Raw genomic sequence first — 24,520 nt, 5'->3', positions numbered from 1 at the left:
CAGTTAATTGAGATTGTAAAAGCAAATGGACAGTATACAAACCAGATCATCCTATCATTTTGAATACAAGTAACCATATATTAGGCATATCATTTTTTTTCAACAAATGAATAGTAGCTTACAAGTATTAAATAAAGTTCTGTAAAATATTAGTGCACCTTTCGAGACATGCAAATGTGCTCACAAGTTGTATTTTTTATTTTCTGTACACATCTTTAAATTTAGACTTTGACTTTGTAAATGATTCTACATTTTTAGAAATAATATGTGAAAACTTAACTTTCTGTCAGAAAATTGTAGAGCAGAATTTCATTCTAAAACATTTTAATTGTTTGACATCACCTTCAACTATGTTTCTTAGATTTCACCTAGGCCAGCGGTGCGCAAAGTGGGGGGGGGAGGGGCGCTGTATGTGTCTGGGGGGGCGTGGGAGGTTGCAGAGGCCCCGCACTCTTCCTCGAGGCATTTAAATTAAATGCTGGGGGATCGTGTGAGGCCCCTGCAACTCTAAAACTTACCTGGACTCTGCCGGTGTCATTCTTGTTTATGGCAACGCGGTGTCAAATAACGGTGCGGGGTCATGTGACGTGACCAATGACGCCGCGCGAGGTAAGGAGGGGGGGGGCTCAGAACGGAGCAGGGGGGGGTGTGGCACAGCAAAAAATGTTTGCTCGCCCCTGATCTAGGCTATTGTTATGCTTAAGAGAAATTGTTATCTTTAAATAGATTGCTGGTTTGCTATGCATTCAAATATTTGAAATTAGGAACACTAAACATCCTGTATAGGTTTGAGTTTCCCTGTGACAATTAAGATATTGACATTCATCGAACAAAAGCTTAGTGTAAAATAGCTGGGTTATCTGTAAACTACACAGAGTTTATACATGTTGCCCGAGACGCAGCTGAAAAAAAAAACAGTTAAAAAATATTGAAACTTATATACCAAGTAATATGTGTATAATTATCATGAAAAGTTTCATCATGTAATTAGGCTAACCTCAGTCGTCAGAATGATTCCTCCTTTATATATGTTTAGTGAAGCTATATTAAGAACACATACATGGTCTAAAATGCAGAAAAACTGTTTATTTATTTATTATTAAATGTGTTGTTAATACAGTTATGTGATATCTTTTTAAATTCTGTATATATTATGCAGAATGCCAATTGTCCATTGTGGTCATTTGCATGCAACACTGCAATAATTGTTTTGCATTTCACATCTTGTAAACTTACAGCACTCGAAGGTTTTTCAGGCCAGCAAAGTCTGTTTTGGTGATCCTTGTAACATTGTTTTTGTCCAGGTCACTAAAATAAATAAAAAAATAATGTTGTAAGTAATATGTAAATAACACAAATGCATACTAATTTTATATATTTGCAATCATAACAAATGTAATGTTAGTTACTCAAATGATCTCAGTTACCATTGAGATTGTGTGAATAACATGTATCTAGAATTCAATATCCATCCTAGAATGTGTTACCAAATTGAAAACGTATACAGTACATTTGAGTTTGTCTAAAAGCAATGCTTTGGGTGATTCTTCTAAAATCTAAATGGTAAAATGTATGCCCAAGGTTAAATCCAAAGTTAAACAAATTGAGAGAGAAAAATGTGCTAGTGCTAAATATGTGCTCACAGAAAAACAATACAATGGTCCCAGTAACTGACATATAACCTGTCTCAATAACTCTCTCACAGAGCTAAACCCAACTGATTAGTACACCAATGTGTGATGGAAAGCCACAAATGTTGACCGAACACACAATGGCGAGGTCTAGGCCATAAGTAGGCTGCACACATTTAGTTTCTTAGACATGTTATAAATGCTCTGAACCACTAAAAAAAGAGTAAATCTCATGTTAAATAAGAGGAAATTATATTGTACCCATAGCACAGAAACCAGTGTTAACACACTAAGCTGTTTCACTGTACCTAAATAAAATCATTGTTGCTAAATGCTTGCCTTCTTATTTTAGGTATTTAGAGGGTAAAAGGTTTCATTCAATATTATTTTTTCACTCTTAAATAGTAGTGCCAAGGGCGGAAATTCAACCGGATGAAATAAAAGTACATGAGAACCAGTTCCAGGAACATAAGATTATCCAAAATGAAATGTGTAGAGATCTAACCCTGTGATTACTGCCGTAGGATAGTAGCAGGCATGTTTCCAGGTACCACAGCTACAATTTTCCCAACTTGGCATCTTTTTTCCTTATAAACTCAACTTTAAAAAGAGTCAACTCTTTGATAACAAATAACAATACAATTTGTAATGTTTTGACAATACAGTAATCATACTCCAGCACATTGGTTCTTTCGCATCTCATTTAACAAGGAGTCATACTCATTCACAGTATCTGAATGCTTGAAACTCTTTAGACCCCCAATTGTTAAGATATATATATTTTTTACTGTTGCCAATAGTTGAAAGGAAAATCCAAGATGGCTGCAGGGTCACCAAGCTGCAATTTTATCTCACGATAACGTCATGGTTTTCTGTTGGCTGCCAGACTAAGTCTGTCCCATATGGACATTTATTTCTCCTGGACAAAAAATATTGTATGGAAATGTTAAAATTAAACATCTAAGTAACCATGGGATAACCACTAGTTTAGATTGCTATGGTTCAGCCCCGGGGAACCCACTGTGTGTGTGTGTGTGTGTGTGTGTGTGTGTGTGTGTGTGTGTGTGTGTGTGTGTGTGTGTGTGTGTGTGTGTGTGTGTGTGTGTAAAAACTAACAGCACAGCTTTCTGGTTTAAATTGCTTCCTGGAAAGCAATGGGAAGCCACTGACATTAGCAGTAAAGAAAAGGTAAGCCACAAAATATAAACAGAAACAAAGAACAATGTTGTGTGAATGGATACAGAAGACAACAGACCAAACAGAAGAACATCGGGAAGGCCCAACATGTTGATCAATAGACAATACTGATTGACAAGTGAAAAGTCTGTTTTTTTCTGCCCTTATGGAAATATGAAAGTGAAATATTTATGCATTATGTTGTTGTTCTGAACACCATTCATTGTGTTATAGAATATGGATATTGAGCTAGTACCCTTAGTATGCTTATTGTATTATAGTATGTTTATAGTATTACAGAACACTCAATAAACATTTAGTTATCTTTTTTTGCCTTCAGTTTGTTAAATTATCAGCCATATTTGAAAAAATAAAGTTATATTAACTAGCATTATTTTTCATGATACATGACTGTTTTAGTATATTTTCAAAGAATAACAATGGCATAAGTTACTTTTTCGTCTGGTGAAAATCATTCTCTAGTTTTCCTTGAATTCTAGAGCAAGCAGCCACTTTTTCATACAGATACATCCTGCATGTTGTTCCATGTGAAATCTGCTCTGTCAATAATCCCTAATTCCATTACCAAATTTGGGATTAGCATAGCGTGGGTTTTTGGTTTCGAAGTACATATGCCTTTCAGCTTGTTCTTATGAATTGCTGATCCTTACCACAGCTGCGTAAGCACTATTAACAATGTGGGTATTGGCATGAACAGAACATAAGTGTGTCATTCTGATTCATATTTTGATAATGTTCAAGTTAGCTTCTGTATTGACACTGGCAATGTACTGTAAATAAGGTATTTTTTTGGTTTATATACATTATCAATTGAACCAGAGAAGTGCACCATTTATAGAAGCAGAGCACTTGTGGATAATACATATATGTAGGTGTTCCAAGATTTCCTGAGGATTATATATTAAAGACCCCGGTCTGCAAAACTGGGACAAAACCAGTGAAAAAAATGACCAAATGTAATAAAGAAAAGGAATCCTATAGAAAGCTGTGGAAATAGTTTCTTTGAAACATCTGGTGCAATTCATCTGAACTGGTTTACCCTAGTTTTGTACGGGGAGAGACTTTAGTAAATAATCCCCATGTGTATTTCTTGTAGACTGCAACAACTTTCATTGAAGCAACATTAAAACATAACTTAATTGTTGCAAACATATTGAGATTGGCTGAAGAAGTGGCTCAGTGAGTAAAGGCACTGAAAACAAAAACACTAAAGTGGCCTTTGCAAAAAGGTCCGATAAATCAGTTATCGGCAGCTTATCGTCAAAAAAAGCCTACTGCTATTCTGTAAACTCCGATATTTTGGCAATACTAGAAATTTTCGTCAAAAATGTTTTCCGGAAAAAATATATCGCAAAACGCGCAGCGATAAGCCACTTTTCGCCACTTATCGGCAGTTTCTCAAACTCACTCAATTCTAGTAGCCACGATCAGCATATTGAGTCTGATCGCCGCTCTAGAATTGAGATTTCTTCTCCGAATCGCCTCGCCAGAAAAAGTTGGCAAGAAGGTGGGGAGAAGCTACAGAGAAGCGGCGAGGCGACACTTAAAAAAAAAAGAATTTTTCCTGCATAGTCAATCTAGCATTGGAATCCTTCATGCTATTTAACAACTTCAGTGGAGCATGATCCGTCACCAAAGTAAAATGGACTCCTGCCTGGTAATGCCTCAAAGCCTCGATTGCCCACTTTACTGCGAGGCACTCTTTCTCAATCACTGAGTAGTTTTTTTCCCTTGGGAACAATTTCCTACTCAGGAAAAGGATAGGATGTTCAACTCCCTCAAACTGTTGTGACAACACTGCCCCTAGCCCTATCTCTGATGCATCTGTTTGCACTATAAAAGGGCTGTTGAAGTCTGGGCTTCTAAGGACGGGACCCTCTGATAGACACCTTTTTATGTCCTCAAAGGCTCTCTGACAATCCCTTGACCACACCACTTGTGTAGGGGCACACTTTTTTGTGAGGTCCATTAAAGGGGCTGCCACTTCCGAATAGTTGGTGATGAACCGCCGGTAGTACCCTGCTAAACTCAGCAGAGAGTGTACCTGCGTTTTTGTTTGGGGGGTCGGAACTTCTTTCAGGGCAACTACCTTGTCGGCTAGTGGCCTTACTTTTCCACCTCCGACTGCATACCCGCCCTGCCTCTCTTAGAGATTTGAGGACTGCTTTCAGCCTATTTAGATGGGCCCGCCAGTGTTTACTATAAATGACAATGTCATCTAGGTAGGCTGCGGCATAATTCCTATGGGGCCTCAGTACCTTATCCATGAGTCTCTGAAATGTGGCTGGGGCTCCATGCAGTCCAAATGGCATTGTCACAAACTGGTATAAACCCATGGGAGTGGCAAAGGCTGTTTTGCATTTGGATTTTTCCTCTATGTGTATTTGCCAGTATCCTTTTGTCAAATCCAACGTGGATATATATTCCGCGTTACCAAGGGCGTCAATTAATTCGTCCACCGTTGGCATCGGATATGCGTCAAACTTGGATACCGCATTGACCTTTCGGAGGTCCACACAAAATCTTACCTTCCCATCGGGTTTAGGGAACATAATTAGTGGACTACACCACTCACTGCATGATTCCTCAATCACTCCTAAGTGTAACATTTCTTGTACCTACTTCTCTACCAGAGCCCTACGACTTTCAGGCAACCTATAAGGACGGGAACGTACTTTTACCCCAGGTGCTGTCTCGATTGCATGGGAAATTAAGTTAGTTTGTCCTGGTAAGTCAGAAAAAACATCCTGGAATTGTGTAATTATTGCTAACAAGTCCCCTTTTTGTTCAGAGGACAACTGTTTAACCATTGGGATTTTATCGTCACTCACGATGTTCTCCCGTGGAGGCTGAGGACCCAAGTCCGTTTCCTCCTCCACCGGGTGGATGAATAGAGACCGCTGCATCTTCCAGGGTTTCAGCAAGTTCACATGGTAAATTTGTTTACCATTCCTGGACCCTGGTTGAGCGATCTCGTAATCCACATCACCCGTACGGCGGAGTACTTCGAATGGGCCCTGCCATTTGGCCAGGAGTTTACTCTCGCAACTGGGTACAATAACATCACCTGGTCTCCTGGGTGAAACACTCTCATGTGAACATTCTGATTGTAATGTCTCTCCTGACTGTCCTGGGCTGATCTAAGATTCTCCCTGGAAAAATGGCCGACCACATCTAGGCGCTTCCTAAGGTCTAGTACATATTGCAGGGTATTCTTAGAAGGGGACTGCTGTTCCTCCCAGGACTCTTTAGGAGGTCTAGGATACCCCGGGGTTAGCGGCCATAGAGCAATTCAAATGGACAGAATCTCGTGGAGGCCTGGGGAACTTCCCGCACTGCAAACAGCAGAAAAGGGAGAAGTTCATCCCAGGCTCTCTTCTCTGAATCTACAAATTTCCTCAGCATCCCTTTTAGAGTTCGGTTAAATCTTTCCACCAATCCGTCAGTCTGTGGATGGTAGACCGATGTCCGAACAGGCTTGACCTCTAGTAACTTTAAGACATCCTGCATCAGTTTAGCCATGAAATTTGTACCTTGGTCTGTCAACATCACCTGGGGAAGTCCAACCCGTGAGAACAGTTCCAACAACTTGTTGGCTACTTGCTTCGCCGTTACTGTTCTCAGGGGGAATGCCTCAGGATACCTTGTTGCATAGTCAACTATTACAAGGATAAACCTGTGTCCTTTCGCAGAAGGTTCTAGAGGTCCTACCAAGTCTACCCCAATCCTCTCAAAGGGAACTGACACCAAGGGTAGAGGAACCAAAGGGGCTGGTTTTTGTCCTTTTGGACTAGTTAGCTGGCACTCCGGACATGCTGCACATAGCTTAGCAATATCACTATGCATCCCTGGCCAATAGAATCAGGATGAAATACGGTCCAATGTTTTATCCCTGCCCAGGTGACCACCCCAAGGGACAGTATGGGCTAGAGTGAACACAGATTTAACAAACGACTTGGGAACCAATATCTGTCTGGTGACCTCCCCTGTTTGTGTCTGCCTATTCACCCTATATAGGATATCCTTTGATAGCTCAAAATGGGGGAATACTATCACCCACTGTGCATCTAAAATCTGTTCATCAATTTTCACCACCTTGTCATACTGTCTAGCAAGGACTAGGTCTTCCCTTTGCTTCTGGCGAAAGTCAGGGAGGTACAGGTCTGGTAAATCTCCAGGGCCCATATCCCCCTCCCTTTGGCCATCCCCAGCCATCACTTGTGACCTCTGACTACTAGAATGGTCACCTTGAAACCCAGATTTCTGCAACCAGTCCTGTTTGTCCAAGCGTCTTTGCTTCAGAGTCTTTTGAACACGGTGTCTACTGGGAAAAAGGTCTGCCGAGAAGGGAAACAGTTTGCCAGGGTTCTCCTGAGCCCTAGAAGGAGGTTCCTCGTGAAAGACTGGGGCCATTAGGTCCGAAAAGAAAGGCCAGTCCCGACCGAGCACAACAGGGGCAAGGAGCCAAGGAGCGACTCCTACTTCGAGGTAAGCCTCCTGACCTTTTACCTGTAGCCGGATTTAGGCCGTCGGATAGCGTTTTACATCACCGTGTATATATTCTATGCTCCATGGGGAGTCAAAAGAACACGCGGTAACAGTTCCTGGAGGACCAGAGTTTTCCCAGAGCCCGAATCTACATGGGCCTGGATGGTTTTCCCCCAATCAGGGCTGGAAGTAGCCAGGGCTTGCAATTTTCCCCAGTAATAGCCTAGGCGACGGTTCTGCTGAATGACCAATCCATCTGTGGACAGTCCACATACCGGTGGCCTTGTTCTCCGCAGGCGGAACATGGAGAGGGTTCCCTTGCAGGAGGGGGCTGTGGATAGCGCTCCGCTGGACCGGTTACTGGAGACCAGGCATCTGGTGGGTCCTGTGGGCGACGTCCTCGGAAGTTCCTCTCATTTTGCGACGAGCCGACATCCGGAAGGAGATGAGGGTCTCGCGGGGACCAGCATTTGGACTCTGTCCTTGCTGGAACGACTGCTCCTTCCGTTGGACTTGGCGGTTGCGTATGGATGGGCCGTAGGTTCCCCATTGATCCGACCTCCCTCTTTGGGCGTCCGCCAGTGCCAGTGGAGTCGGGTCCAGGACACTCGCCTGCTGCTCAGCCCCAAGGAAGTTCTCCACGAGTCGGACCGCCAAAGCTAGGGTTTCAGCAGCGTGGCGTTTTACCCACGAGCGTGCGGAAGGGGGTATTATTTGTAGAAATTGTTCCAAAACCACCTGCTCCAGAATTGCCTTGTTAGTGCACTCCTCTGGTTGTATCCAGGGTGTACACAAGTCCAATAATCGCTGAGCGAGGACCCGGGGTCTTATCTTAGCGGTGTACTTCATGTTCCGGAACTGCTGCCGGTAGGTCTCGTGGGTCAGACCTAAGCGATCCAGTATGGCGGCTTTTACTTGGCGGTAGTCCATTGCCTGATCTGCTGGGAGACCCTGATATGAGGCCTGGGCTTCTCCTATGAGGAGCGGGTCCAAAGCAGTTGCCCAGCGATCTGTAGCCCAGCCCTGAGCTTCGGCAACTCTTTCAAAAATCAGTAAAAAAGCCTCTGGATCCTCGTTCGGAGCCATTTTCCTCAGGAGTATCGGGGGTCTGCTTGCAAGTTCTGGACTGGCAGACCCCTGGAATTGGGTCAGCAGCTTGGCCATTCACTCCTCCTGTGCTGCCTGCTGCTGGGTTAGGAGCTGGGTTTGCTGCTGCAAAAGTCTTTAATCTCTCTCTGCTTGCAGCCGGGCCTGCTCCTGCATTAACTGTCCCTGCTGTTTGGTCTGCTCGCACAAAAACTCTTAAAAAATTCTTCCATTTTTTTCATTCTTGTGTGTATGTATGGCCCTTTAACAGCAGGGGCCTTTCAAAATCCCACTTCTTACACCATATGTTGCAGGGTACATGCAACTACACATGCAGGTTTCTTGACAAGGCTTATTTATTTAGCCTTAAAAGATATACAGCACACAAAACAAAAATAGCTTTTCATCAGCAACAAAAGAAAAATGGCTTTTCTTCAGCAGACAAACAAAAACAGTTTCTCTTTAGCAGACAGTGTATAAATCAGGCAGTTACCCTTTTCTATGCAGGGGACAGACAGTTCACAATTCATCTACTTTGCTAATCAGACCTTGTATCAGAAAATGTCTTCAGCAGCTTACTCCTCTCTCCTCAACAGCCAGGGTCCATGTGTCTACAGCCTGGGTTTTAACACACCTTGATTAGGCATTGACTGGCATAGTAGCACAACATACCCATATAATATGGGCATGAAAAGCTACTATAGCAGTCAATGGTCACACTAATACTTATTTATTTATTTATAAAATATTTTACCAGGAAGTAATACATTGAGAGTTATCTCTCGTTTTCAAGTATGTCCTGGGCACAGAGTTAAGACAAATAATACATGGTTACAAATACAGTTACATAAATGAACAGGGTATACATTATATACAAGACATTGCATGCACAGTTAAAGAAAATATATATTATGGACAAATGAAACAGTTACAGACCAGATTAAAATGTGAGACAGCCTTAGATTTGAAAGAACTTAAACTGGTGGTGGATGTGAGAGTCTCTGGTAGGTTGTTCCAGTTTTGGGGTGCACGGTAAGAGAAGGAGGAACGGCCGGATACTTTGTTGAGCCTTGGGACCATGAACAGTCTTTTGGAGTCTGATCTCAGGTGATAAGTGCTGCATGTGGTAGGGGTGAGGAGCTTGTTCAGATAGCTGGGTAGCTTGCCCATAAATAATTTAAAGGCAAGACAGGAAAGGTGAACTTTGCGCCTAGACTCTAGTGATGACCAATCTAGTTATTTGAGCATTTCGCAGTGATGTGTGTTGTAGTTGCATTGGAGAACAAAACGACAAATTGAATTGTAGAGGGTGTCAAGTTTGCTAAGGTGGGTTTGAGGTGCCGTGCCATATACTATGTCTCCATAGTTAATAATTGGCATTAGCACCTGCTGTGCAATACGCTTTCTGACCAGGAGACTTAGGGAGGATTTGTTCCTGTAAAGTACCCCTAGTTTGGCATAGGTCTTGGTTGTCAGGGTATCAATGTGCATTCCGAATGTTAAGTGGGATTCAAACCATAAGCCCAGGTATTTAAAACTAGTGACAGGGTGGTGTTAGCGTTGGTTCTAATCTGGAGCTCAGTCGCTGGAAGCTTTAAAAATGTAGTCTTGGTCCCACATACCATTGTTACAGTCTTGTCAGTGTTTAAAAACAGTTTGTTTTGGGAAATCCAGTTTTCGAGTCTCAAAAAGTCAGACTGAAGTATGTGTTGAAGTATGTGTTGAAGGCTATGAATGTCAATAATACACAAGAATAAAACAGATACAACAAGCACCTAAACACCCAGATACAAAAATTAAAAGCACTAGCCAACCAAGCAATTAACAAAAAAAAAAAACACTAGCCACTCAATTAAAGAAATAAAACCACTAGGCATTCAATAAAATAAATAAAACCACTATGCAATCAATAACATAAATCATACCACTAGCCCAAAAATACATGTAATACCTAAAAGCAGTAACCAATACAACAATGAATTCATACAACCACTAGGCAACACATTAATTAAAACCAATTGCATTATTTTATGTATTGTTGCTGGCATCGCAGGACATGGCCCTGCAGTAGGCTGACGAGGATGCCCTTCATGTTGGCAGGGGTAAGAACGGTTTTTATTTACTTTATTTATGCTGGCTGGCTTATGTTGTGTTTAATGATGGGCAAATAATCTATTATCTATATCTGGATAATAGTTATTTTGCACATTACTGTACTGTATGTGTTTGGTGGGGTGGGGGAGGTGCATTTATTGAAATGTAGGCCATGTTTTTTTTTTTTTTTTTTTAAATACAGGAATGGTACCGCAGGCCAGCGGGGACCCACGGGGACCACCCAAGGACACACGGACGCCAATGAGAACCTCTCGAGAAACCCCAGACGCCCACAGGGACCATCTGAGGACCCACGGACACCTGCGGGACCACCCGGAGACCCCTGTGGGGCCCCCAGACACACGTGGGAACACCAGAGTGCCCCAGACACCCGTGGGGATGACCCGGGAACCCTCAAACACCCGTGGGGACCACCTGGAGGCCCATGGAGCCAAGCAAACCCGAGGGCCCAAAGACACCCGGGGGAATCTCCCAGGGTGCCCTGTGGGGCCTGCAGACACCCATGGGGACCACCCGAGATCCCCCGCTGGCCTGTGGTATTAATCCTGTGTCTAAAAAAATTAATAATGATTTTATGTTGGGGACAGGGGTTGAGTTGGGTATTGGTTTTTACTACATATTTTAATAAAAATGTTCTTACAAGTGTAGATGAGCAGGGGTCTCCGGAGAAGAACCTTGTTGATTTGAGGTCCGGTGACCCTCTGCTTCCCAAGATACAGGCCATATAGGGTGCCAGTATCTCCTATGCATGTAAATGTCCTGCGTCACGTGACCGGGACATTTCAATGCATAGGAGATACCAGCACCCCATAACAGGGCCTGTATCTCGGGAAGCAGAAGTCCCCGGACCTGAAATCAATGCAGTTGTGCTCTGTAGACCCCCTGCTCACGTACACTAGTAATAAAATTGAAATCATTTTTTTAAATTTTTCGCCGAGATTGGGGAGAGGTGTCTTTCTCTTTCTGCAGCAGAATCAACTCTCCAGGTAAGCCCTTTTCAGAGGGCAGATCATCTTGTCCCCGGCTACTCGCCATTTTTGCTAATGTTGCTATCACTGGTATTCGGGCCTTTCTGCATACCATGATAGCAACGGTGTCAAAAAAGGCAATTTAAATTTTCTGGCAATTTTTTTTTTATGACTTATAGCATAGGCCCCTGTTTTTGCAAGGGAGCCTGCTTCACATCCTGGTGTCAGCTCCTTGTGACCCTGGGCAAGTGACTTTATCTGCCTGTGTCTCAGGCACCATAAAGTGGATTGTAAACTCTACAAGGCAGGAACCTGTGCCTTCAAACATTCTATATACAGTGCTTTGTACACTGTCAGTGGAATACAAGAGAATATTATTATTCACAAGTCTTTTTGATCTCATCTAAAGAAACAAATCCTATGAACTACATTCATGTAAACTCTATAATTGGCAGAGTTGGGGTTTCTCCAGGGCTGAAACAGCTTCTAGCACTCCAGAATACAAGATTAGACTTTGAAATAAAAATCAACATTCAGGAGGATATTGTTTCAATTTAAGCCTTTGTTTGTGTCCATGAAACATTTGTATGCATGGTGATGTTTCTACAGATTCTGTAAATCTTTCAAACTTTCCCATTTTTGTGATTTTTTTTTAAAGTGCATTTAGTGTTTTCAGTTTGGATATGAAAGCCTTGTATAAATATACTGTACACAGAATAGGTTGATGGAAAACAGTATCACTTAGTAGGGGAGTATGGAATGCCAGCTCCTTGAAAATAAGAAAAAGTGAAGAGCAGATTGTAATGATTTCATCTTGAATATAAACAGGATTTACATGGCATGGGCTGACTATACCTAAAACAAATCGAAAAATAAAGGAACATTAGATTTAGGATGCTTTGTAAAAACAAAAACATTCTTACACATGAGCACAATCTGATATTGCCTAGTAATAATTTTATTTGATACACACATGCAAACATTCGGGACTATTCGTCAAACGTCTATTGCTGTAAACCTAGTGAAAAATCCATTACAGTTTGGAGTCTTTACAGAATTATCCCAACATGTCATTCAATTATTTAATATTGAAACTCTCAGAGCAAACATGGATATGTACTTTATTTTGAAGTGAAACTTCTTTAGTGGCACCTCATTCGAACTGGGGCAAAAATGGATTGTGGAGACAGAAATGAAACGGATGTGACGTCAGTGCTGGCAGTTGAGGCCGGGCTGTGTTCTGGCTCAGCCCAACACTGACATCACACCCGCTCAAAAAATCAGATGCGGCGCCGCTCAATGGCCGCAATTCCCCCCACGTGCATTGCTAATGTACAGCGGCTCCCCGGGCTCTCTGTCCCAGCCGCGACATATGCGGCAGCGGCGGCGGCGATAGCCGCCGGCGCCGCTCCTAACGGCCGCAATTTCCCTCAGGTGGAGATGGGCACAGGCGGCATCCGGGGCAACACGCACCGGCTCCTGGGACCAGACCCGCTCTCTGTCCCAGCCGCGCGCTCTGCCGGGCTGGAGACTCCACAGAGCCCCCCTGCGCATGCGCTGCTGATCTCACTCGGGTACAGGCAGCAAAGGGACCTATTCAGTAGTCAGTAGTCATGGCGATGCTGCCGGACGCCACGCATGCGCAGAAGCGGCGGGCAGCGGCGCCATTCCCCCCCACACGCCCGCTGACATGCCGCGCATGCGGTAGTCATGGCGACGCTCACGGACGCCACGGCTTGGAGACCTCCCTGCGCTGCCGCTGCTTCACATGCCTGCCTCCTGCTTGTAGCTGATCTCCGGGCCGGTCACCGACCCCCTGTCCGGCGGGATGTCTGTCTGACATGGAGACCCGCGCCCTGCTGGATATCTGGGGGGAGGCGGACGTGCAGGGATCCTGCCCGTCCCAAGTCCCAGGATCCTGCTTCTCCCCTTGGACCCCCCGTGCAGGGGAGGTGAGCAGGCGGAGGAGACCTAGGAGCTGAGGGGGGCGGAGGAGGAAGACGAGGAGCCGCCCCACCCTGGGGAAGTGGGGGGCCCGAGTCATCCTAGGACAACTTCACAGGGAGAGTTCTTCCTGCTACACCGAGCACCCGATCAAGATGGAGGAGGGGCCCAGCGTTGCCATCCGTCATTCATATATACTCGTACTCATCTCCTGTGTCACACACAGTCAAACACACCCTGTGTCACACACACGCGCACTCAGACACACACTGTCACGCACACACTCAGTCACGCACACTCACAGTCGCACGCACGCACACTCACAGTCACACGCTTGCACACTCACAGTCACACGCACGCACATTCAGTCACACGCACGCACTCAGTCACACGCACGCACTCAGTCACACACACAGTCACACACAGTCACACAGTCACACGCACACACAGTCAGTCACACGCAGTCACATGCACACTCAGTCACACGCACACTCTCAGTCACACACACAGTCACACGCACACTCTCAGTCACACGAACACTCTCAGTCACACGAACACTCTCAGTCACACGCACACCATCAGTCACACGCACACCATCAGTCACACGCACACTCTGTCACACACACACACTCAGTCACACGCACACACTCAGTCACACGCACACACTCAGTCACACGCACACACTCAGTCACACGCACACACTCAGTCACACGCACACTCAGTCACACGCACACACGAGGAATTCACACTTAGCTATTTGCACTAATACAGGAGATGTGTGCCGAGCACGGGCATTCTAAGTCAAATTTATTTGCGTTTTGTCAGTGAAATTGTATTTTGATTTTTAATTAAAACATCACCAACACAAATACAATTTCTGTGACAAAAGTCAAAGAAGTTTCACTTACTATGCGCGTGCACAGCACACACAGCTTTTTTTTTAAATTTAGAAAACTGTATTTAAAATTAATTGTTTCCTGCAATCAACCATATATAGTCGGTCCGTGCTTTCTGAACAGCATATCCGCCGCTTTATAATACATGCCTATGGACAGTTTTTCTACACCACAGCACCTTATCTGACACTCACCGACACTTCTAAAATGGGGTTTGCTGTACGACAATTCACTATCCAACGCTATTTTCAAGAACGCATTTTGTCAGATAACTGATGGTCGCATGTATCTATACTATATTTCTAAGTTTGTTATTCTGTTTGTTTGTATGTCCGAAGCATCGAAATCTCACAAACGGCACGACGTAGCACAACAAAACTTTTACTGGACATCCAGCTGCGGATTTGTAGGTCAACGCAACTATTATGAGCTTCCAATATGACTCTCCTCCCAAATTATGGACATACTAAGTTTCCATCGGGTGTCCTGCAAAAATGTTAGAGCAGGAGCGGGGGGCGTGGCTACTAAGGGAGGAGACGTGTCCTTGGCTGGATCGGGGCTGTGGGTGTGTGATGTGAGATGTGCGGGGGAGATGTGCCAGCGGGGGGGTAGGGGGGAGATGTGTCAGCGGGGTGGACGGGGGGAGGTGTGCATTTTTCTTTAAAAATATTATTCAACTCTTAATGCCATTTTTAATTAGTTTTAAAGCATCCTTTGATTTCTGTAGTAGGTTTTAGCCCAACTTCCAAGCAGTGCAAGTGATTGCAACACTTTCCTGTTTGTGATAATTTGTTGCCAATATTCCCAGCAGTTTGAGCTGTGAACTGGAACAATAAATAATATTACTTTAGTAATATAAGGATACATTGTAGCTGCTGAGTTACACTGACTGAAGCAGCGGTTATGTTAGTCACTAGCCAGGATTTTTACACATTTAGAACAGGAGCACCAAACGATTGACAGTGTAGGTAAGAATGTAGAATTATACATTGTCACATGCTTTACATGTACAAATAAGAAAAAAGAAAAAAAGGGGAATGTAGCATTGCTGTTTCAAGGTTCTTTACAAGTGCAGGAAAAACCACAATGCAGTACAATTTTGTTTTCACAAACAACCTTAAAGGGGCAATCAATACAATATCCTATATGTGTTTTTTTTTTTAACGTAAATCAGTTCTATAGTATAAGATAATACTTACAATGTTTTTTTTAATTCAACTCTAAATGCCATTTTAATGAGTTTTAATATATCGAGCATTCTTTGTTTTTTATAGCAGGTTTTAATGCACTTCCCCAGCAGTGCAATATATTTGCAACACTTTCCTATTTGGGATAATTTGTTGCCAATATTCCCAGCAGTTTGAGCTGCAAACTGTAACAATAGATAATGTTACCGTAGTAATATAAGGATACATTGTAGCTGGAGTTACACTGACTGAAGGATTGATTGAAACTGAAAGGCAGCCATGTAGTGAACCCTGAAAGCAGGATCTTTGCTGATCGATCACAGGAGAACGAATCAATCGGCAGCTTGTGTAATTAGTTTTCAATAAAGGTAATCAATGGCAGCATATATTTAGTTGGCTTAAACTACACTAAAAGTAGAATTGTTATCTATGTACCTTCTGTGTTAAATTGGATACATTTTTACTTTTGGGTGTCTGTTTAATTCCAAGCTCATCTAGTAATTATTATTCCCCTTTATCTCTTTGCTTAATGGTGATGGCATAACAGATTTAATCAATCAAAGAGAAAAAATGTTGGTTCAACAATTAAAATGTATAACAAAATAGTCTGTTCTCAAAACGGATTGTAATAAACACTCCACATTTGGTTACTATGGAGACATTAGAAGTTTAAAAATGTCTATATATGTCAGATTTAAAAAAATTGTGTCAATCACCTATATTTAATCCATTGAACATGTCACTGCCATAAACTAATGGAACCCAAGAGAGACACCCCATTTAAATGAATCATTCATTTACATGGCAGAATGATTTTTCAAAAAAGATGTTGTTAAGTGGGATTACATCCAGCAGTCCACACTTTTGTGTGTGTAAATCTACCTGAATGAGGGGATACATCAGAGTTGATCTGTGGTCCTCCGACCTCTGGGGAGTCCCCTGGTTTCTGAGATATTTGTTGTTTTTTTGTGTCGTGTCCCAATGAGGTGGCAGCTTACTTTTGGCCACTGGAGCTATGCTGTGTCCCCGACGGCCATGTTGTGTCAACCAAGCAGTTCTTTATGCCTGGTGGAGCTACAAAGTTATATCTGGAGTACTGGGGGGACGCCAAAGGTTGAGGCACTGTGGATCATCTCCGAGGGTCTTATGGTGGATTGTTTCCTCCCCCCTCCAAAAAAAGAGCAGCATGGACTGCTGCTTTAACACACAATACAGAACCGTAATTCATAGCAACGTAGCACATTATGTCAAAACATGTTATTTGTTTGGGTCTAGTGCTTCGGTAAATTGAGCTTGATGTGCTTTGAAAATGGTCACATTACACAGATATCCTGAATAGAGCCACTTGTTTATCTACCTAAAGTCCTCCTGCCATTGTCATCCCAAGCTTTTACGTATAATTTTATGCCAGTCAAAACAAAACTCTGTCCCCTTTTTCTATAGAGTACTCCCCTGTGGTCTCTCAATAAGTAAATGACATAGGACACTATTCAGGTGATTGAGAAAGGTACTGGGGTTTATATTAACTCACTAGCTAAAGTACCCGGCTTCACATGGGTTGCATTACTCTGGAGTCATCTTTTCCATTTCAGACTTGAAACTGTGAATCTATCGATAATGGCGCCATCTCTAACCCGATCAATAACTCCACCTTCCAGTGAGTGATGCTGCACCCCAAATATAAAAGCCTGTCATTCAAAACTTTTTTCTTTCCACATCTTCTCTCTCTTCTCCATCTTCTCTCCCCGTCTCACTTTCCCAACCCTTCTTCCTCTACCCCCTACTCCTCTTCTCACCCCCTACTTTTCCATTTCCCCTTCCTCCACTCATCCCTCCTGTTCCCTTTCCCCCCTCCCTCCCTCTCCTCCCTCCTCCCTTCATTCCCCTCTCCTTACTCTCCTTCTCTCCCTCCCCCTTCTCTCCCCCCTTATCCCTCCCCCTCATCATCTCTATCTCCCCTTTCATTTCTCTCACTCCAATCACTTTCCTTTAATAGCTTATGATGTCCCCAATTATTTCCCCCTCACTCTCCTCCAGCATTCTTGCTTTCTCCTAAAACTGTCAACTGACGTATTTCTTTCTTTCTTCATCTGCTTTATGTGTAAACATTATAGCTATCTGACTCACCTTATCTGCCACCAGGCTATGAGCATTATGATGTCAAGTGCAAATCCATACCCTACCAGGTACAACACCCACTGGCTAACATGCTTGTCAGTGATATTTTATTCACTCATAGGGTCTCATTCTAGTAGCCTTGATGAGTTTGCTGCCATCTCGCAAGGTTTGGCATGTTCCCGCTGAATGGTTTGTCATTTGAGTTATCACAATATTCAGAAATAATCTGAACTCCTCTCAAACTGCGATGGGAAAATGCCAAAACCGTAAGGCGTAGCATCAAAGTCAGAGATTTTTTCTCAGTCCTCCCGCCTGTGATTTTCTCGCAATCTGATCTGCACAGGGAGAGCTGTCTCTCCCTGCACAGCTCTCGCAGGCGATCGCTGTGTTTTTATTACAATTTGAATACAAGGGTGCGGGAGCAGAACCGCGTTAATTTCAGATCCGAGGACCCCCTGCTTCCCGAGTTACAGGCCCCGGAATGGGGTGCCGCTTTCTCCTATGCATTTAATTTTCCTGGTCACATGACGCGGGACATTTAAACAAAAAAAGTCGTTCCCAGCACTCAATGATAGAATACTCTGATGATAAGCAAAAAAAATAGGGAAATTTAATATGAAAACATATCATCACATTTGGATATACATATGGAAGATATGGGAGTAATTCTAAGATGGAGGTAATAATTACTCCAGGTGCTAAATGACACCTATGGGGAAAGGGTACAAAGAAGCATAAGGGATAGGGGAAACGAGGGGAGGGAAAACAAAGGGAGGGAAAACAAAGGAAGAGAGGGAGGGGAGGGTGGGGGTGATGGAAGGCAAAAAATGGAGGGTGTACAAATAAAAGGCAAATAGAAGGGGGCAACATTTTGGGCATAACCCCCTTCTTCTGGCCCGTTCCCAACGATCTGTGAGACCACAAGTACTTTTCTCTCCCTTTATCCTAACCTCCAAAAAATGCAAAGATGAAAGGAACAGACACAGCCACCAGGCTAACCATGGGAGTAAGCCCAAGTATACCAAAATGGGTATAGAAAATCGCAGTGGCTCTGGTTGGGACTAGGGAGTCTAAATGGACAAAGTCTAGCTACCAAATGCAGAGTTAATTGTTATGTATTTGTAGGGCTTGTTTTTATTAAATGTTTCGATTGTTTAGGCGTTTGATTCATTTTATTCTTCTGGTGTTTAGGAATTTTAGTTCTTTTATTCTTCTGGTGTTTAGGCTTCTTTTTATTTATTTTATTCTTCTGGTGTTTAGGCGTTTGACTAATTTTTTTCTTCTGGTGCTTATGTGCTTGGGTATTTCTTTTATTGTTGTATCTTTTTGGTGTTGTTTTTTTTTAGATTGCCCATTGACTGCTATATTATATTATATGGGCATGATGTACCACTGTGCAAATCAATGGGTAGAGGGGGGGGAATAGTTGCCCCGGGGTGGGTGGTTAGGCCACCTGGGTGGGTAGCGGGGGAGGGGGATTAACCTCTTAATTACTTTAGCGGTTACTAACCACTACGGTGATTAGGGCGTTAGGGGCCATTTGTATTTTTTATTGTTCCTTCCAACGGAGGACATGGATGTGGAGGATGGTGATAAGGACGACCTTCATCCTGGCAGGGGTAAGTGCAAGTTTTATTTACTTTATGCTGGCTGGATAATGTTTAATATTGAATGGGCAAATGCACTATTATCCATATCTGGAAAATAGTAATTTTGCCCATTATTGTACTGTAATGCTATGGTTGTTGGGGGTAGAGGGGGTGCCCATTCATTCCCATTGGGGTTATCTTTGCTCACAGTGAGGGCATAGGTAACCACACTGGCAATGAATGGGTGTATTGTTTAGTTTTGTGTTTGTATTTTGTTGTAATGTTTATTGTGGGTAGCGGGGGAGGGGGAAGATGGTAGTTGGTCCATGGTGAGTGTTTATGCCTACCAAGTGGGTAGCAGGAGGGATTAACCCATTCATTACATTAGAGGTACTAAACGCTAAGGTAATGAAGGGGTTAACTCCTCCTGCAACCCACCGCAAGGCCTAAACACCCATCATAGGCCAAATACCACCTTCACCCACTCCCACTACCCACAATAAACATAGCACTGGTAGTTAACCATTTGCTTTGCCTTAGCGGTTAGCCGCTAAGATAATGAAGATGCCTGTAAATGTATTTTTATGGCATCAAATTGATGCCGGGGGCCTCTGTAGCTGATATTAATGTGTATCAGCTCCGGAGACTCCTGGCATCAATCCAATGCAGGAAAAAATGCATTTCCTTTCTAAGTCCTGCTCTCAGATCCAAGGCTGGCGAGAGATAAATCTTTGATAAACTCGCAATTCCAGAGCCTCCATGAGTTTATCGAGGCTACTAGAATAGCGTGATTTTATCAAAGTGGCGCTATTTGGATTTTTGCAGCCCCAGTGCTATGTGTTCGGCCAGGAGCCAGAAATCGCAAAAAAAAGCCTTCCCCGTATGATTTAACTAACTCATCAAGGCTTTCTGAATAGCTACCTAGCAAAATTTTGCGATAGCTTCTCAAAATCCTCGCTGAGTTGGTTATCGAAGCTACTAGAATTAGGCCCATAGAATTAATGTGTTTAAATAAAAATACAAAATAACCCACAGGTCCTCTTAGTATGCATGCAAAGGTCTCTAGCTTTCATGGTCTTGGAACTATGGCCCTGACAGACACACAGGCACAGACACACAGTCTCTCTCTTATTATTACTATTATAAGTTATAGTCACGTTTCCATGGATATAACAATGTAATACGGATGTATTCCAATGTCCCCAAATATAGGGATTTTTAAATGCCGCTTAAATTGACAGATATGTTTAAAAATTATCATTCTGACAGTGGTTCTTGATACATTTTATGGCAACGTGTAAAAATATGAATGGCCACTCCACATAACACACACTGGCTTACATCAGCCAATTATTGTCTCTTTAACATGTGTGCCAATGTTTAATGTCCTTGGTCAATATGCTTGCAAGCTGTATTCCCGTTGCTTGAGAAGTTCTAAGCTCCATTTACTGTATCTGAATGGAGCCAACATCTTCCCAAGTAATGGGAAAATTGCTTCATGGCATATTAAGTAGGGGACTATGTGACAAGAAGGATGTATATGCAGACAATGTTTTCATTGCGTGTTTTAGGCACCGGCTACATTAAGCTTTGCATCCATTCTAGTCTTTACAATGAGTTTACTGATCCCCATACTGTTATTATATCAACATCTTGAAAGGTTAGAAACTCCCAAGATGCTTATCATACATTGTATAAAAAAATATGTCTTATGTATAGTAAGATGACAACGTATATGTAGCTAAAAGGTGTTTCATAAAAAATGCAGAAAAGCACAATTATTTTTTATTAATACATTTGCTATAACAAGTCATTAAACATAGCACACAACACATCTATATATATAGTGGCCATACTCAAATGTAATCTTAGAACAACGAAAGAGAGACGGTTACATGAATACAAATTTATGTAACTATTCGGGACACTTAGCGGTGGCCTAAACCGAGACCAAAGTTTTATGAGTCACTACTGACACGAGAGAACTCTCTTCCCATGAGTGCTAAAGGCCATGTCTATACATACTGCGCTATATGTATGCACACACAGCTGTCTCCTACACATACAAATACTCTATGTAATTCCATCCCTATATACACCAATAGGGAACACATAGTATCTACACACACTTTTAGTAATGCAACACCCACTCACATTTCCACACCTGCCCACACCATTGATATACACTCCCACTCCACACACACTTTTTGTAAAGCGCTGTATACATTGTGGGCTCTTTATTTATTTAAATTTACATACTTATACACACACACACACACACTCTTACATCCCTCACATTCTTAAATCACACACTACACAGGGGGAGGGATGGGCTCTAGTCACATTTCAAGATGCACTGTTTTTGAATAAACCCCTTGCCTGCTTTATTCAATGTAACATCGCCGGAAGAAGAGATCAGTGTATTTGAATCATTTTTGATTATTAAAGCTCGGCTAACATTGTACTGATACCTCTACATCATATATATATATATATATATATATATATATATATATATATATATATATATATATATATACACACACACTCATCTGCATGTCTTAGGCAGGTCTGCAACCCCGCCTTTCACCATTATCACCTAGCACACAACACTTCCACTGCAGCAAGGGATTCTGGGGAATGACATGCAAATGAGCACACAGTGCCACTTTTTGCTTCAAAAACCATTTTTAACATGGTTCCCTATAGGCTTAAGCTTGCTGCATGGTCACAGCTTTGAGCACAGCCAGGGTTAAGGTGCATACCCAGAAAACCCACCCACAGACAGCTGTTTTTTTAAATTTATTTTTTATTTAAAATTTTTATTAACGTTCACATTATTAACAATCAGTAAGTATCACTTTACAGAAAGTAATAAACAGAACACATCACAATACATTTCTTATATTGCTGAGAGAGAAAAAAAAAACAATACAAAGGCAAAAAAAGAAAAAACCATTACTTCAAGATTCTTTCATCTCATTCTTTCAACCCAAACCTTAAAACTCAACGCCTTTCTCCGCTCTCTAGTACTGTGATCATCTTTTTTAATTCTTCCTCCATATGTTCCAAACCTCTCTTACTTTTCTCTAACTGGAATCCATTCCTCACATCAGTTTCACACGCGTCCCTTACAGCTTTCACGTCCCAATATTTCCGCCCAAATTTCCACCCTAGTCGTTTGTGCAAAACCTCTTCCTTTGTGAGCCCTACTTCATCCTTTCCCTGGGTTCTCCTTCCCTTTCTACCTCCTGCTGAATTTGCCTCTTTTGCCTGTGCAATCCCTTTTTGGCCTGTGTTTTCTTCACTTTCGCTCCCACTTACTCCGCTTACACTTCTCTGTATTTTAGTTCCCTCCACGCTTATCTGTTTTTTTGTAAGGATGAGCTATTGCTCTCGCTACTCTCCTTCTCCCTCACCTCTCCCCTAGCCTCTTTTATTTTAACCCACTGCACATGCTCCTTTTTTAGTTCTTCATATTGCTCTTTTGTCAGTTGTTTCCTTTGGTACATCATTTTTTCTAATCTTTCTATTATCTGTTCCTCACTACTCCCCCCATGCTGCTTCCAAAAAATACCCACCCAAAATAGAACATCTCCCACTGCGTCCTCAAAATGTTCCATTTTCTCTTTTAGGGTTACTTTCCCTGATACTTTCCCAACTTTACCCTCTACACCTTCCTCTCTAGGCTCCACTTTACTCTGGCTATCCTTATCTTCCTTTGTTTTTGTTTCTATCCCTTGCAGATTTTTACGCTTTTGAGCTTTTTTTCCTCCTATTTCCATTTCCTCCTCCAAAACATCTTGGGGACCTTCCCTCACCCTCTGTGCATCTTGAACCTCCATACTTTCCGCCCAGCTAGGTTCAACCACACTCAATGACCATTTTTCCCCCTCCCCCGCATCTTTCTGATGGACTGCTCCCGTCTCCTCCCCTCCCCCCACCTCCGGTTTCTGGGCCAAGGAGTCCAGGAAGAGATCTTCCTCTTTTTTCTCCAAGATATCGCTTGTAGAACCCGCCAAAGTTTCTTCAATTTCTTCTCCTGAAGTTTTCTCAACTACAGTAATCTCCTGAAATCCCTCTACATTAGCAGACTCTTGTGTACACTCCATTTCAGTCCCAATTTTAGCAACCTGAGCATAACTTTTTTTCGAGCATTGTCGTGCAAAATGTCCAAACTCACCACACAGGTCGCACTTTTTTGGAATGTCACAATCCGCAGCAATAACTCAAAAAACCCCGATTCCCTCCGATACTGAAAGTTGAAGGTGGATGAGCCACACCCCCCACTCCATCAGGGTCAGGTTTAAGCCTAATCCAAAATCTCCTCTTGCTGTTGTAGATCCCGTAGGCGTTCTTTAATTCAATTCCACCTTTAACACTTGTACTGTATCGCCTCAAGAACATTACCAGTTCTTCTTTCGGTACGAACGGGTTGTACATGTGTACCGTCACCGCTTTCTCGTCCACCTGGAAGCTCGGAATCACTTTAATTCCTCGCATATTCGGGTCTTCCGCCATCCTTTTAACCTTCTCATAGATTCAGGCATTCTCCTTCCATATGAAGCGTCACATCATAGATGCCCTGCCGTGCGAAATCCTGTAGGCAGAACACCTTTTCTGCGACCACACCGGCTTTCCGCAGCACCTCCTCGATGATGAACTTCAATCCAATACGATCTCTTTCCTCTGTATCGATCTCAAAACAAGACGTATTCTTGAGATGCGCGCCTGTCACCATCTTTCTTCTGTCGCCTTCCTAGGAAGCTCGGGATGGCGTGCCCCCCTAATAGCAGCAAGTGGCTTTAGACTCCGAGGAGCCGATGCCACAGGGCCAAGGGGGCACAGTCCCAGCTACACAGCTGTTTCGACCTTAATGGGTCTCATCAGTGTGGGGTTGGTAAACTGGGTATGCAGAGAAGCTAAACTATGGGGTTTACCATACTGAGTTAAGTTATGGTGAGTAAAAAAAGTGACAAAAACCCTCCACAGCAAAGCAAATATGCAAATGTAAATACAACTGTATGCTCATCTGCATGTCTTAGGCAGGTCTGCAACCCCGCCTTTCACCATTATCACCCAGTACACAGCACTTCCACTGCAGTAAGGGATTCTGTATGGTAAACCCCATCCTTTAGCTTCTCTGCATACCCAGTTTACCAACCCCACACTGATGAGACCCATATACTGCTGCGGCACAGTTTATTCGAGCATTTGCCCGTTCTGTGCCGCAGCAGTAGCCTGGCGCGCGCCCGAGTGTGACGGGCGCGCGCCGAAGCAGCGGAAGAGCGCCCTCCGATC

The 24,520-nt window shown here is 43.0% G+C and overlaps 1 protein-coding gene across 1 annotated transcript in view; it reads right to left on the bottom strand.

The window, feature by feature from the left end:
* Positions 1 to 24,520, bottom strand: part of SLIT3 (slit guidance ligand 3) — a 765,483-nt gene that overhangs the window by 692,011 nt on the left and 48,952 nt on the right. Inside the window, exon 2 of the mRNA XM_075601882.1 lies at positions 1,237 to 1,308. Within this exon, the coding sequence (XP_075457997.1) occupies positions 1,237 to 1,308 (72 nt within the window). The remainder of the gene's footprint in view (positions 1 to 1,236; positions 1,309 to 24,520) is intronic.

Source organism: Ascaphus truei, chromosome 5, assembly GCF_040206685.1.
Source record: "Ascaphus truei isolate aAscTru1 chromosome 5, aAscTru1.hap1, whole genome shotgun sequence".
Classification (NCBI taxonomy): Eukaryota; Metazoa; Chordata; class Amphibia; order Anura; family Ascaphidae; genus Ascaphus; species Ascaphus truei.
Note: the sequence above shows the minus strand (reverse complement) of the source record. Positions and strands in the feature narration are given on the sequence as shown.